The 16531-nt window shown below is 43.1% G+C and overlaps 1 protein-coding gene across 1 annotated transcript; it reads left to right on the forward strand.

Annotated features, from left to right (window-relative positions):
* The first annotated feature begins 314 nt into the window (after positions 1-314).
* Positions 315-16157, forward strand: gask1a (golgi associated kinase 1A). Its single transcript, XM_076153676.1, has 6 exons — positions 315-619; positions 5908-7041; positions 8723-9133; positions 11515-11637; positions 13026-13129; positions 14296-16157. Exons 1-6 carry the CDS (start codon positions 617-619, stop codon positions 14498-14500), a joined length of 1980 nt encoding a protein of 659 aa, XP_076009791.1. The 5' UTR covers positions 315-616; the 3' UTR covers positions 14501-16157.
* The last annotated feature ends 374 nt before the right edge of the window (positions 16158-16531 follow it).

The following is a 16531-nucleotide window of genomic DNA, read 5'->3' on the forward strand; positions in this document are numbered from 1 at the left end:
TCTGATTAAATATTGTATTTTCTTCATTGCAATATTGAAATTTGTGCTCTGCATTTGATGCAATCCAACAACTTCAGATAACACACACAAAATATTTAGTGCAGTTTATGTTATGGTTTTATGCATTTGGACAGGTTGTAATATCTGTTGTATGAAAAATTTGTGTCAGCTATGCCCGCCCCTGCCAGTCACTCTGCCAGTCAGACTGTGTGTTAGTGACGGTCTGCAGTTTAATTGGCAGCTGGTAAACAGGTTATTATGTGGAGGTGGAGACTCTTCTCAGATTTCTACGCTGAAGCCGGACTTTTACTTTGAAAATCCCTTTCCCAGACGATTTGCTGGGCTCTTCTCCCGGCGGGAGGAGCGGGCGGCTCGACTGGTGATGAAGTTCAACTTTACGAGGAGAAACATGTCAACGCGGTGATGGACGGTCTGCTTTTGTGATCAACATTTACATGTGCTTCCCCGGCTTTAGAGAGAGAGTTCGGAGCAAAGTTCTGGGCTGAGCCGAGACTTCAGGACCACCGACTGACCAGGACCTTCATTAAAGTCCACGGGGTGTTTGTGCGATAAATGATCGACTGCAGTGGCATGCACCGGACAGGGATCACTGACAATGGTAAGAGCGTGTTCACCTTTAATGTAAACAATCAAAGCCATGTGAAAGGCTGGAAGTCAAAAAGTCTAAAGTGCTGAGTCGGCAGAGGTGTGCAAGCTATCAGAGGACGTGTGAGGTGATCTGACACATTTCTGTTCCTATGTGATCCATCATGATTCAGTTTCTCTGATTTGCATTTTCATCTGGAGTCATTTTCTGAAATGGGTTCAATGTGTCTGACATGGCACAATAGAAAGGAACCAGTTGTGTGTTGGTGGAAGTGAGGCTTGTACAGCAGTTTTGGTCCTATGTGTGTGTTCAGACATGCCCAGGTGAACTGGAGAAATGAAACGTTTACACAGAATAAATGGTGGTTGGTGTGGTAGAAATCTGGCTGTTTGTGTTTGCTCAGAGGTAAAATCACTGCTTTGACTATTGGGTGGAGTGAGAACAGTACACACACTGAAACCAATGATCAGTCACTGTGTTATCATCTCGCAGGGTAACATGAAGGCGGATCAGCATACTGTATATCCAAATATGCATCAGTCATGATAAGGATAAAATCAGCAAGAAACTTATGAACAATGAAGCTTAATCTCCATCAGGTTTAATATGCAGAGTTAAAATGAGAGAGTAGAGGATAGATATGCACTTATAAAGTACAAATCTAAAGGTCAGTCTAAAGTGACACCTGACTTGTGCATTCTGAGTTGTTTTTGTGAAAGAAGTTTTCTAAAAGGCTGGCTGGGTTTGCCCGTCCAAACAGTCCTTTCCTCTGAGCTGCTGGGTGAACATCCCTCACTCACCCAGTCCCCATAGTCTCACATTTCTAATTGGTTCCATATGCGGTGAGACTGGCTGCTGGTTTTTGCTGGGCATGGAAACCCAAGATCTCCTCTCCTCTACCTCTCCCTCTCCTCTCCTCTCCTCTCCTCTCCTCTCCTCTCCTCTCCTCTCCTCTCCTCTCCTCTCCTCTCCTCTCCTCTTCTCTTCTCCTCTCCACTCTTTTCTGATTCTATAACATTTTTTTCACACAGAGAAACTGGGTACATAGTTTGTGTAAGTTAACTTAGATTCATATTTTGTACTACCTTCAGATAAGTTAATAGTATACAAACCCTAATATAATGTAGAGGTTTAGATGCTTTTTAAGGGTTAGTGTTAATGTAATGTTTCTCCCGGTTGAAATTTTGCTCCATTTGGTAGAAAACCCCAGTTTAGTTCTCAGCAGGACTAAAGCTAAAACTACCACTGTTCTTCACTTATTGGCCCCACATTGGAATTTACTGCTGGACACACACAGAACCTCCCAAAGCCAAAGTATAGGCAGTCATTATACACGTTAAACACAAGGGACTGCTGCCCTGCTGCTGCTGCTGCTGCTGCTGCTGCTGCTGCTGCTGCTGCTGCTGCTGCTGCTGGTGTTCTCAGCTGTTCCGCATGAACACCTGTGTGAGTGAGAGGAGAAAGAGAAAGTGAGGAGACACTTTGATTGATTGGAGTTATTGGTGTGTGTGTGTGTGTGTGTGTGTGTGTGTGTGTGTGTGTGTGTGTGTGTGTGTGTGTGTGTGTGTGTGCTTACGCATATCAGATGGCCGTAATCATACACACACACACACATGAGAAATGAAATGAGAATGAGAACTGTGGTTGTGAGCTCCAAACTCACTCAGTCATCTTCAACTTCTCAAAAACAGGCACAATCTTGTCAGTTCAGTATCTCTCTCTCTCTGCTGCTGCTGCATTTGATTCATCTGTCCATCCATCCATCCATCCATCCATCCATCCATCCATCCATCCATCCATCCATCCATCCATCCATCCATCCAACTTGCAGTCTGCCATCTATCAGGTGCTCTTCTCTCTCTGCAGCCCCTGACATGTACTTGTTTCCTGGCCTTGTTCAGCCTTTGGGACTTCATACTCATCTCCAATGCTGATGTTGCTATACCAACAGATAACTGAAAAGTCAGTCTAAGCTTCATTTTTACAGACTCATGGGAGATTTGCAGTGATACAGATGAATATGTTCATTAAGCCCATTTAAAATGGGTAATGTGAATGAACTGGGGAAAATAAGCACCCACTCCTGACGGTTAAGTTAATGGACGCACTAAGATGTTTAATGTAGTGAATAAGGGTCCATATTGTTGATTGTCCCCATGTGCTGAGGGTGGAGGGTTTATTTGATATGTTTACAACTCAGCGCAGCAATTAAAGAACAACTACAGCAAACAAAGGATCACATAAAATATCAGCAAGCTCAACTGCAGCTTTTCTTTGCAACAACTTCACAATGTGAAGATAAAAATATAGCACGTGTTTTCTTTGTATATAAAGTGAAGTAGCCGCTCGCCTTTGTAGCTTTGGCTTGGCCTTGACGAGCGACTGGACACATAGGAACATAACAAGGACAGCAGTTCCTACCCCCCACTTCATCTGCTGTGATGGAGGGATACTATCAATGCTGCCATCTGCTGCCTGTCTGTGCAGAGGTGGTGTGTGTGTGTGTGTGTGTCACTGAGCATTCATGATGTATAGTATCTCCTGTAGGGCACAAGCAGTGTTGGTGGTGACAGAAATGAGAGGTTAGGGTGAGGTAGAGATATAACCACGCCGTTCTAGCTGAAAGGTTTGCTTGATTAAGGCAACACAGTCAGCTGAGTTTTCATATTGTGGACATGTTATAACAGCTCTGTGCTAAAGGCCATTTTCTTTATGAAGCCTGATGAGCTGCTGTGTTTCTATCCCTCAGAGCATTCAGACAAGAGGAGCTAAGAACAACACTGCTGCGCTGGAATGTCATTCTCTGATTCTGATCCTCTTTTCGGTGAGCACATAGATGTGTGAGCGCATAGATGTGTGAGTGCATAGATGTGTGAGTGCATAGATGTGTGAGTGCATAGAGGTGTGAGCGCATAGAGGTGTGAGCGCATAGATGTGTGAGTGCATAGAGGTGTGAGCGCATAGATGTGTGAGCGCATAGATGTGTGAGTGCATAGATGTGTGAGTGCATAGAGGTGTGAGCGCATAGATGAAGTAGGTCCACAGGGCACAGAGGGAGGATGAGGTTTAACACAGTCATGTCAAACCCAATAGGTTCAACTCAAACTAAAAAGGCTTGAAATTGTTTACATTTAACTATTGAATTGATACACACTTAACTTAATCTAGCATCTAGATAATGTGCATGTGTGTGTGTGTGTGTGTGTGTGTGTGTGTGTGTGTGTGTGTGTGTGTGTGTGTGTGTGTGTGTGATTAGTCAGAGAAGGACAGTTACATGTCCTGTAGAAGTGGAAAAACAATCAATATCAAGTAAAGTCAACACAATCAAAGTCCCATTAAACTAAAAACACTTCTTTATTTTCTCTTATATAAGAGTTACTATAGAGTTCCTATATTCGACCCAAGCTGTCCCTTACGTGTCCACTTTTCCATCTGTCTCCAGTGTGTTTTGGCTGAAGTGAATCTTGTTTGGCGGCAGCTTTTATTCATTTGTTTCCTCATGTTGTGAACACATGATTTGGAATGTTAGGCTTGTTATTGTTTGGCTGCAGCTCTGCTCTGCAAAATATTCCCTGTTAAGCACCTTCCTCTTTGGAGAACGGAATGTAATATTGGTAACAGATTTAACCACGTGTGCACTGGCGTTGCAGCCATATGGAGCCAGCCTTCTTCTGGCCTGCTGTAGTTTCTGTCAGGACTGTGACACGATGCCTGGCCTCTGTGTATACTCTGTGTTTGTGTCTCTTTCTGTGTACATCTTCTTGGGCGTCTATATTTGTCCTCTCAAGTACTTTTGATCAAGTATAATCATAATTGATGGACTAATCTGCCTTGGCGGAGGTATGCACTCCGCCATCTAGTTACTGTAATGGTGTCCTGTTCAAAGTTTGGACAGTTGCACACTTACTTTCCTACCAGTGTCTCCATCTTCCTGAGTGTGACTCCATCCTGGCTCTTCTGACTTTTTAAACAGGCTAATGAGACAAAACGCTGCCTGCAGAAAAAAAGAATAAAAGCCTGTGAGCTGTCAGACACTCGGCCTGTCTGAGCGGGTGGGAGGTTATTAAGAGGCGTGTGCGCGTGTATTATACTGCAATTTAGTTCTGTGTGCGTGTGTGTTTGGCTGTGGGCAGCTGCAGAGTGGAGTGGAGACGAAGAGGGCGGGGCTAAGACACAAATAACCTGTCAGAGAGAAGAACAACTCTGAGAGATAATGAATGGAAAATACCTGAAGCTTAGAGTCATTGTTCTGTTTGGAAGAAAAGAGAAAATAATACCATCATTTAAAAGCTTGTGTAACCTTGTGTGTGTGTGTGTCCTCTGTCTGAACCCAGTGTGTGTACATGATGTGGTGTCATGTTGATTTCTTACACAGTAATTGTACAAGTCAACGTTCATGACATCATAGTCATAACAGAAGGTAAAGTACAGCCGAGCACAGCGCACAGAACACACAGCTGAACCTGCTTTGCTGACGTCTGTGTGTATATAGTGTATGTAGTATTTATAGTATTTATAAGTCGTTGTCCTCTGTAATGGGAGTACTGTCCTGTCTCAGCCCTGCAGCACTTTCACTTCAGTTCGCTTCAGGAATTAAACGATTCAGCTTCAGTGCAGCGTGCGTATGAAAAAGCTGCAGCTGTGTGTGCAGTTATACGTCACACCGCAGTAACCTACAGTGTCACACTGTTGAGGAACTCCTGCTGTAGTTAATCTCCCAGGCAGAGAACCCTGGCTCAGGACATTCCAGTCCAGGGGTAGAAGAATGGAATCCTTTCACAGGTGGAGGAGTCTGGGAATGATGGGAAAGACATCTCAAGGGTCTGAAACATTCCTGCACTCATAAATGGAGGAAAGGAGGGAGAGAGGGAGAGAGGGAGAGAGTAGTCGGGGGCAGAGTGGAGACGTAGCCGGTATCAGGATCACCTTGGGGGGAAATGAATATAGTATATGATACAAAACCATACAAAACAATACATAATCAAAATAATTATGGACACCCATTAAGAATATAGACACCATTCAAGAAAGTAACTATCTAAAAGAGTGTGTAAACAAAGAAAATGTCTATCTATCTGCTAAACACGACCCCTGAGTAAAGAAGTGAGACGTGAGAGGGAAGGGAATTCTGCAGTTTAGGCACCGTAAAGCTCAGGATGCAGCCCGCAGGAATTTCAATTCCCCATTCAGTTTTCTGTGCACACGCTATCTTTGCACTACACGGTCCCTCTCCATTATAATCATGGTGCTGCTGCTCTCCTCCTAACCGGTGTTTTTCTTTCTTTCTCCTTCCTCTTCAGGCCTGGAGAGTATGGTCAAAACTCTGCTGCGGTCAAACATGGCTGCTCCTCCTCTTCCCCCCCATCCTTCTCTTCCTGACAGTTTCCGTGGTGATAAACACCCTCCCGCTCCCTATACCTCCGTACGAGTTAGACCGATTGCCGTCTCGTGCCCTGAGCTCTGCTGGGGGGTTTCAATCAAGGCTCAGGGCCTTGGAGCCCCCCCCAATGGCGCCCCTCCAGAAGCTCCTCCTCCTCCCTAACATCCATAATGGGGCCTGGAAAAGCATCGACGGAGAACAGACGTCTAAACATTCCGAGCCACCTAAACCTTTGGGGGACGCTGCTGGCAGTGACACAAACGGCATCAAAGAGAAAATTCGCACAGACGTCCACAAGAATAAACACAAAAGTAAAAACATTGCTTCCCCAAGAAAAGTGATGCCAGACGCCATCCAGCTTCCAACCAATCATCACCGTCCCGCAGAGTTTATAGACGACAACGCGGGGCTAAAGCATAGAATTAAGCTCAGTAATCACAGTGCTGTGGTGAAGCAGACTGCTAAGATGCATATTCATCTTGATCGGAGCCAAACCGTTCCTTCTCCAGCAGATAGCCAAATAAATGGAAGGAGAGCGGCAGACAGACAGGCAGGCAGATGGGAAGATAGACACCATAAAGCAAATGCAGGCAAACAAGTGCATGGCCAGTATATAACTCCAAAGCTAGATGAACATCACCAGACCCAAGCGGCAAAGCTCTCTGTAAAATTGAACAAACCCAAGAGGAAAGAGCAGCAGGCTGTGAAAAAGCCCTCCAGGGATCTGAAGAAACTCCATAATCTCTCAGAGGATCCCTTGAAAACGGGCAGGAATCCAGGTCTAATTGGCCACAGCAAGACTTTGTCCAATCCTAAAGCGGCGGGAGAAAAGAAGGAGAGCAGGTGGTGCATGAGCTTTAGAGAGCAAGACTTCCCAGAGAGTGACCGCAGGAGGATCAGGATCAGTCTGGACGTTCCCTGGTTCAGTGTAGATGACGGCCAGAAGATGGAGCTCCTTGCTGGGGGTGAGGTCGTCCGCAAAGCCAGAGTGCCTGCACACGGTCAGGTGCTCCAAGTGGCTCTGCAGCCTCCTGGACCCCAGCGCTCACTGCAGGTAAACATGTACACTTACATGATCAGAGGTTAAAACAAGGTTATTCTAAATGTCACCCCAGGTTAAATGCATGTCAGTGACCATGGTAACCAGGTGTGATCCACCACCTGTGGCTGTAATAACTGTCACACAGAATAGCAGTGAGTCAACACATGAACTGTGTTTAACCAGACAGGCAGAAATATTTTGCACAAACACTCAATGTTGATTTTCCTTCCTTTTATCTCAAACATGTTGAAGTAGACTGATTGCAGCACATGATTCTAGCTTTATAACACAACATGATCTCCCTGCGAGCACAGTGCAGTGTGAGTTATGCTGCCATACCGAGGCGCTGAGCAACAAGCATCAATGTATGAATATTACTAGACGAGGTTGTGGCTCCCCAATTTCAAAGCCGATGCGGACTTGAGGAATTTGTTGTTTGGCGTGCGCCCCACAGAGTTTCCCAACCAAACAGTACCAGACACAGCTCCAAATACTAACAAGAGACAAAACCACAACAAACAATCCCTATTCTTTTAGCCTAAATAAGTCATTTCACTGTACTAAAACTACCTCATCCATTATCTGCCATCAACATTCCATTAGTAAACTGTAACTGTGTTTCTCTTACTGTGAATGTAGCGATGGCTTGATGATGTCCTCCAGCCATTGATTGTTAATCCAGCATCCCTATAAAACCTTTCTGTTATAACTTCTTACTTCAAGGATGAAGACACGATGCTGCCCAACTCTGATTTAACAATAATTCAGTACACGTGAGTCATTAAGGCACCAAAACACACTCTCTCACCTGCTAAATCAATAACTGGGCTGTATTTTGCATCAAGGGTATTAAAAAAGGTCTTGACTTGACTTCTTTCCTTGGCGGTGCCTCCAGATATCGCCGTCAGATGTTCTACCAAAGTTCTCGCCTGTCCTAGTTGCCATGTCTGTTTTTATGTGACAGGGTCAGAATGCAACAATGGATTTGATTGGCTGTTCAAACTCAAGCTCAGGATTGTCCAGTCTGAAATGATAAGATATATAATGTTATGTGACCAGCTCTTAGACGGTCAGACGGTAGATATTGGGTTTTTCTTTTGACCGATCAGAATCTGGACCAGCTGAGCTTCTGTCTGAATCTCGCTGATATGATATGAACAGTCTGGTCTGCTCAGGTCAGATTCAAATAGATTCAATTCAACTTTCAAATTCAAGGCGTGTAAAGTACTCAAGGCACTTTACATATACAGAGCATTTAAAGAAACCCAACATTCCCCCATGAGCAAGCACTTGGAAACAGTGGCAAGGAAAAACTCCCCTTTACTGGGAAGAAGCCTGAGGCAGAAGCGGGCAGGAGTTTATGCTCTACAAAGCAGATATGGAAATTGTGTCTCTACCTTTATGTTGAAACGCAAGCAAAAGTTCCCTCTGTTTCTGCCCCCACCCCCTCTGGCTGGACATGGTGTGTGTATTTCTCCACAAACCTGACTCATTTCCTAGACGGTGGGCAACATGGAATCAGCACTAGCGACCTTTTAGTTTCTATATCAAACCTGTAACAAACCTTAGATATTTGCCAGCTGAGTATTTATTAAAATTCCAACTGAATAAGGGGAAGTTATTTCAAAATATCTGTATCTATTAAGAATGAGATGTAATTGTTTAGGGTTACTAACATGACTTTATCTCACAGGAGGATTCACCCCAGCATGGAGCTGCAGCGTCCCACAGTGAGAGCTGCCAGGAGGGGCACTGCTCTTTGATCAAACGCCCTGATGATTGGTTCGAAGTCTTTGCCTTCCATCTGGACAGGGTGCTGGGACTCAACCGAAGTCTTCCCGCGGTCCTAAGGACTTTCCACAGTGAGATTTTACCTTGGAGATACATTAGTGGCGCCCCAAGACCTGCAGTGTGGTGGGATCCAGACATTCAGCATCTTACTGATAGTGACAATGATCAGAACTCTGTAGCACTCAGCTGGATCCAATACCAGAAACTGCTGCAGATGCACTGTGAGAAGGAAGCCGAGCTGAGGTCAGCGCCTTGTGTGGGGGTCCACCACTCAGAGTGGGGGAGGCTGGCTCTGTTTGACTTCTTGTTACAGGTAAGAGATTGAGGAAAATGACTCTTTTATATGAGTTTTCTTTCTCTTTCAGGCTCACCCTTCGTTTAAGGTGAAATGCATACACATAATTATTGTGGAGGTTCAGGGAAATGAGTTTTCTCCTCGTTGAAAGCGGCTGGAAATCTGGGGTGGTATTTTGTGAAATGGTAGGCAAATCTTTTGTCAGACATTTTAGAGGAAACCATGCAATTGCTTCAAAGCATGGTTTGAATTAAATTTCCTTTGTTGGATAATCAGTTTCCCTCTGTGATCGGAGTCTGCTGTATGCATAAGTGGAAGTGAGTGAGAGAGTTTTAGCCACATGAAGAGATCAAAATGTTCTCTTCATTCTTAATATAAATATTTTTTCACAATTTCTGAAGCTCTGGAAGGCATTTCTCAAGTAGTGATTTATGCTTTGCTGCTGGAAAGACTTTGTATTCAATACAGAGGTTTTCAAACCCAGTTATCTTCCTGTTGCTTGGACACTGATATTCCGCCCCCAGAACCGGACAGGAGCTCTCTCCCAAAATCTCAAAATAGGAGTCAAAGGAGTCTGAACAAGCAATCCAACAGGATTTCGTTCAATCAGTCACAAGCACTGGGAAGGCCGCTGCTGCTGAACTGGGCCTGAGTTCTCCTCGCTGCTCTACCTTACATTTTCAATCGCTGCACTCCAGTGCCACCTTATCCACAGTTTCTGTTTTCTCCCCAGGGTGTGCTGCTCTGTCACTGTGTCCCTATGAGCGTGAGTGAGTTTGTGTCCTTCACCCTGCTGTTCTTGCACCTTTGGTGTTTGGTTCTCTGTTATCAGAGCCGAGGGAGGTGTTGAAGGAGCAGGTAGGAACAAGTGTTCAGCGCCTCACTCACTGGCTCTCAGTAGATCAATATGAGGCTATTAGAGCCTGGTCCACTTACAGGGATTGACTTCTAGCACTGAGGGGGAGAGAGCTGGCTCATGGATTATTCATGTTCACCCCCACGCACACTGTTGATGGGTGTTAGATACACATTCCATCTCAGTGTGGACATTGTACTACAACAAATATGTAAAACAAGGATGCAGCAGGATGAGTCCACACGGTAAGCTTGTAGTCTGCGAGTGACAGTTATACTGTGCTGCAGAGTCGGCCATGACAGTTCAGCTGGAATTTAGCTGCTTGCATCCCGAGTGTGACATGTTAGACAGTCACACTGTACATAGTCACATAGTTAATACTTCAATATGTGTCATGTTTTGAGAATGCCTCAATAGAAAGTGCCCCCCCCCCCACAAAGCTGGGGTGCCTTTGTCAACATTGGCTGAGACTCCCAAAGGTTCCTGACCCAAACTCAGTGATTGTGTTCTAGTGTGGTAGTGACATGTCAGTGTGTAAATGTCAGCAGAGTGAGAGCTCTCCTAGAAGCACCACAGAAGTGAGAAGAAACTGCTCTAAGTGTAGCTCACTGCACAGCATCACACACCAACGCCGCGCTGACCTGAGGGTTGTGTGAGTCACACATCTGTGCAAACCTGCACCAACATGAGGGCAGATGTCATCAAGGTTGTGTGTTTTCTTCTTGTTGTGTTAGTCTCACACTATCACCGGCAAGTAAAGCACACTGAGAGGATCTGATCGGGTTCTAATTCTCCAGAGCAGCAATTCATTTTTGCTGCAGCAACGTTGTGCGTTTAGCTTGTGATCTGTCAGTGTAGATAAAACTTATTCAAGCTATTTTATGAATAATTGAAAACAGATTTTAAGGGTGTACTCATGCAGTATAGCTCCATGTCCACAAAGCAACTTCACAATCTGATATATTGACAGTTGGGCAGGACAATTAATCAAATCAAAGTCTAATGGTAATGTAGCTAAATGCAATTACCAAATTACAAAGCAATTTTAACATTTAGAGAAAAATAATAGAGAATGTCTCCTTGAATTGAAATCCAATTACAGAACTTTTACATTTCACTTTTAAGTGTTTTTCAGGTGGAATTGACAGTACAGGCATGTCTGAGATGCTCCTGACTCCTTTAATGAATGTTTGGACTTTGTTTTTTAGATTTGAGTCAATCTTATTATGAAACTCTTTTCTTTTAATATTCTTGTGATTTCCAAACACACTGTCTGGATTTCATCATGTGTAGTGAGTTAGGAGGCAGAAGTAGAAGAAAAATGATGAACCAACACTGGGTGAGTTGCGGGTCTTATTTCTACATGATTGATCAGAAATGTCAGTGAGGATCCACAATCAAAGGCAGTCGGCATTTTGTGTCATAAGCATTTTTGTAAGCTTTACATCACTTCATCGTCAAAAGCAAGACCAACGTTACACAATGTCGACTCTTCTCCAAGTTATTTTGACTGTATTTTTCAATTATGTGTGTGTTGGTGCAGGTTAATGACCGGCTGGACAGGTACTGCTGTGGTTTCAGACCTGATCCAACAGATACCTGTGTAGAGAATCTGCTGCATAACAAGTGCCAAAACCCCAAGGAGCTTGTGCTGGTTCACATCCTGGTAAGTATTTCAACCAAGAAAATGTGAGAACTGGTACCTGAAAGCTCTAGTATGTGTCTTTGTGTTCTAAAAAATATATCTTTTGACTTGCTGTTTGCTGGTGGAGGTAAAAACTGGTATATACCTAAAAGATAAGAACTCCAAAAAGGGTAAGAATCAGTGAACAGGGTCAAAGAAAACCACGATTCATGCTGTCAAGACCCTTAACGTAACTTGAGCAGTCCAGAAACATGTCCGTACCCAGATTAGAGCCGGTCTAGATAAGCATATTTGAAATTTTGATCCACAATCCGGGTGTAAACATACATATTATATATGTATTTCCTTGTTTAAGATCTGCTTTTTATTCAGTTTTGTTTCAGTGTACAAGAATAAACTCAAACTCATTGTGCATAACCTGTAGTGCAAGTAGACATCAATACACACTGTGCACGTAACCTCTCACGTGTTCTCCATGATTAACTCTGTCAGTCCGCTGGGTTTCCCGTAGAAAGGTCTTGTCATTTACGATTCCCATCAGATGGAGAACCATAATTCAACCTTAAGCAGAAGTAGGAAACTCGGGTTGATGCATGGCAGGTTTCAGTATTTTCCTCATTATTTTTGGTAAAGGAGAAAATAAATTACAACCCAGCTGCTTTGTTTTTTAGCTCTGAAACATTTCCCTGCTGGTATTTCCCCTTGGTATCACAGCTGAATGGATTCTATATTTACACCTTATAACAGCAGCATTATTGTCACCCCTGCAGGGTTTGGGTTTGTGGTGTTGATATTATGCGAGTGAGCTCACAGGCAGACAGATGATTCTGAGTAGGAGTAGATTTAGTTGAATATACAGTTTATTGTGTGGTAGAACATCCTTGTCCTATCTCACTTTAATTGGAGCGAGCATGTGTGTGTAAATGGTGCAGAATGGTACTGAATAGTTTGCTCCTTGCTCGTAATTTGGTAAAGAATTTTGATTTAGATTTATGGTTGAAAGCTTTAGTTCACCTCAGGAGGCTCTTACTTAGCACTAGTTCATACTTCATTGTTGGGTAAATTAGCTGTCACCCATCACCCAACTCTACCTCAGAAGGCACAGGTACATTACAGTTGTGCAGCAGAAGCCTCTGTGATGTAATGTGGTGTGGGTTGGTGCCTGGGCCGTGCACGACACACCAAGAGAGCACCACTGCTGTCAAGGGGAATGCAAAAGTGTTGAATGCACGTAGCCTGGGTGATGAAGACCATTGGATTGTGGACTACATTATTTTTTATAGGTATTGCATGTTGTGCTTCAAACTAATGCGGAATCCATGTGGGAGCCATCCTGCATATGTGTATGTACATGTATATGCCTCTGCTCCTTCTCTCCAACTCTTCTTCTTCTTCTCGTTTGTGTCGAGGTGAGGAAGGCAGATCCCTCCAGACTGGTGTTCATAGACAATGCAGGCCGACCACATCAATCCATTGACAACCTCAACTTCAGACTGGTTGAGGGCATTGATGAGTGAGTACAGGGGCACTATTTTCCAGCGGGATTTTGACTTCATCATGACACACAGGCTTAATAAATCGCACCAAACAACGTCAGAAAAACTCATTTTGTGTCACCGCCAAAACACAACTTTGAGGAGTATTCCATGAGAATAAGAATAAGTCCCCGAGTTATGAACGCCCGACTGAAATGAATGTAAGTCTAAGAGCGTTTCAGTAGTATGTAAGAGTGTTCCGATAGGGAATGTAAGAGCGATTCAGTTGTGCGTCTCAGTATTTAAGTCCTACAAGGCCCCTCATAACTTTGCACCTGTTTCAATAACGCTCAAATGACTGCACATTTCCAACGTTTCGCCTGCCCGAGGGAACTGTTAAATACGTAAACACTATGGCGTGCGTTGTCTGTAATTGACACACACAATCCATACATAGCTGTTCCAATTTACATACAAATTCAGCTTAAAGACAGACTTAAAAACAGAAATGTTTGGTAAGATGGGGACTGCCTGTAACCTAATTCCCTGCAGAACAGCTTTGAAATCAGCATCACAGAAATGTCCACTGAAAGCTTTATAGGATTTTGTTACAATGCTTAGCTGATTAGATTAGTCTGTGCTGTTCAATATGCTGAATGAATCCCGCCCAATAGAAATTCCCCCTTGTCTGTCACTTAGGATTATTAAACTTTTCCATTAAATGCTTTTCAACATCAGAATCCTAGACCTCAAAGAGAGGAAATAGGAAGTTGAAATCTCATATTATTTCTAATCGAGCAGACTCAAAGGAAAATCTGTTATTTTTCAGAAGTGGAGAGGGATTCATTTCAGTGTGATGACTTTTGGATGACTCTTTTCTAGTTAACACTGAACTTTAAATGAACAGCAAAGGAGACATTCATTGCCACATGATGGATCAGATCATTTACAAAAAGCGTGTTAGAGTCATAATAAGTTCCTACTTCGGTTATTTGCCACACTTCTGGATGATTTGAAGACTATTTATAGCCATTTAAAGGCCAAACACAAGTTAAACATCCATCCATCCATTCTCTATACGTGCTTATCCCCACTCCTGGTAAGACAGTAAGTAAATGTAGAGTTGTAGGCTGTAACAGGTATTGACTTTTAGTTCTGTACTGTAGAGTTAAAACATTGAAGCTAACACAATTTTGTCTGTCAGATTTCCAGAGAAGGCTGTGTCGGTGCTTCAGTCAGGCTGTCTGGAGGGTCTTCTGTTACGCTCCCTTTACACGGACAGGGAATTCTGGGAAAGCCACGGTGGGGCCAGTGGTCTCAGGCCTCTCGTCCACACTGTGGAGCAGCGAGGGAAGATGCTCCTGCAGCATATCAGGGACAAGAAGCTCTGGATCAACAGAGACCTGTGACGTGGTTTAACCAAACCAGATAAGAGATATGATATAAATAACATACACCCTTCAGTTTGTTAAGCTAGTTATCAGGATAACGTTTCTTAGAATGCATGAATGGAGTGATGGGCTTGTAGCACCTGTATCACGAGTTCCTTTACAGACTTAGTGATAGTCTTAATGATAGTGGCCAATCATTAGCTAGAGTTTTAAAACCGAGCAATGATTATCTTAGGTCTTCAGGGAACAACTATCACAAATCACAATGTCTCTCTGACTTGCAGTGTCTTTAGTTTCAGGTTTCCCTTGCATCAAGTGTCACTGTCCTGAGGCAATACACCTGCAAACTCAGCTCTGCCCTGAGTGGCTTTACTGGGTCTATCAAGAAGCAAAGCAACCAGCTTGTTGTCTTGGACTGAACCCCTTTAGCTTTCAGGTAAAAACAAACGATGCTATTATGTTTTCAATTGTAGAGTCCTTTCAAGAACAAGTTGTGTCAACACCAGTTAAAAGGTTTTAAGAACTGTGGATGAATGAGGAAACCACATTAGTTTAGTTTCTCAGACTGTAATGATTTGTGATGGTGATGGTCAGGTTGTCCCTCTATCCCTCTGTCGGTCCATAGTACAATATATACAAATCTAGTGGCGTTGAATGTGGCACATATATTTCAGAGAATCCTCACAAGATCATTTACAAGTTCATGAAAAGATACTGCAAAAATAATGATCAATTCCTTTCAGCCTCAGCCGCACTTCAATCATATTACAAATATAGATTCATGCATGATAAGATGAGATTGATAACATTTTACCATGCTATTATTTAGGTGAAGCTCAAAGCAGCATGTCTCCTCTTCCCGGCTCTGCTAGCTCTCATTGATAGTCATTTTGAATGTGAATTGAATGGGACTTGCCATGAATGTGTACCTATGCCTGGAATGTGGAAAGTGGCATTCTGGAGTTGTTAGTTATTTAATGGATGAAGATCGTCTCGATTGACTGAAAGAATGTCCACTCTGTCTGGGTACAGCAGGACAAAGAATAGACTAAAGGTTCCTCATCTTCCTCACCAATTTGTGATTTATTTGTCACCCACCATATCAGGTAAGCAATGTCACTACATCTTGCAAAATGTCATAGAAAGAATATTAAACAAAAGTATTGGTCTGTTCTGCCCATAGCACCATTTTAGTACTTTAAAGTGAGCCGGTAGCAAATCAAGTGATCGATTTGAATGTCTGTTTTTAATGCAATAAGCTTTCCTATCCTTTGATTGAGGGATTAAAAATGTCTGGCAATGGCAAATATATGCCAAACAAGATCCAGAAACCTTTTTTGACACAAATGGACTCAATATTCAGAAACTCCTGCTCTTTCACTATTTTTCCCCTCCCTCATTCATCACAATGTCAAAAAGCACAACTGGAACAAGAAAGGCAAGAAATGATAGAAGTTTTACAGAAATTGGATGGGAATGGAGTGTCATTAGGGAGGGGATGGAGCTATTCTGAGCTGATCATCAAAAGCTGATCTGTCAAAAATGTCTTGGTATTTCAGCCTGCAGTGTTACGGCTTCCTCGCTCTGATTAGTATTCCAGTACTACTTCAGGGTTCATGGATAAATTACATTTTCTGCGGCGCCCTCTTTCATCACGGAATAAATGGCTTTAATGATAAACGCTTCAAACGTGTGATCCTCTCTTTATCCTCATTTGATCTCTCTTAGACGTCTCAAATGCAGCCACTGCCAATATTATGACACGTATAGTCTTATTTCTTTGCTCATTATACTGATTTCAATGTTCTTACTTGTATCTTAACTTTAAGGGGTAAACTTCTGCGAACGTAGCTGCAGAACCAAAATGCATTCTGCTTTATGAAAGGTTACCGCCTGTCGAGAAAAATCAAAAACCGATACCGGCCACCTGGATGATTTATGTTATTGTGTTTATAGTTTCCCTATCATGAGCCTGTTGTTCCTTTCTGCTGTTATTGTCATTATATAAATGTTTATCTTCCTTAGGTGTGTTCATAACCGTAACCAACA

Source organism: Genypterus blacodes, unplaced genomic scaffold (genome assembly GCF_046128005.1).
Source record: "Genypterus blacodes isolate CSIRO-AG114 ecotype Tasmania unplaced genomic scaffold, CSIRO-AGI_Gbla_v1 ptg000059l_1, whole genome shotgun sequence".
Taxonomy (NCBI): Eukaryota; Metazoa; Chordata; class Actinopteri; order Ophidiiformes; family Ophidiidae; genus Genypterus; species Genypterus blacodes.

Excerpts from the sequence above, each read along its gene's own strand:
- gask1a (XM_076153676.1), top strand. Across the intron at positions 7,042-8,722 it reads GACCCCAGCGCTCACTGCAG|GAGGATTCACCCCAGCATGG; the intron begins GTAAACATGTAC and ends TTTATCTCACAG. Across the intron at positions 13,130-14,295 it reads CTGGTTGAGGGCATTGATGA|ATTTCCAGAGAAGGCTGTGT; the intron begins GTGAGTACAGGG and ends TTTGTCTGTCAG.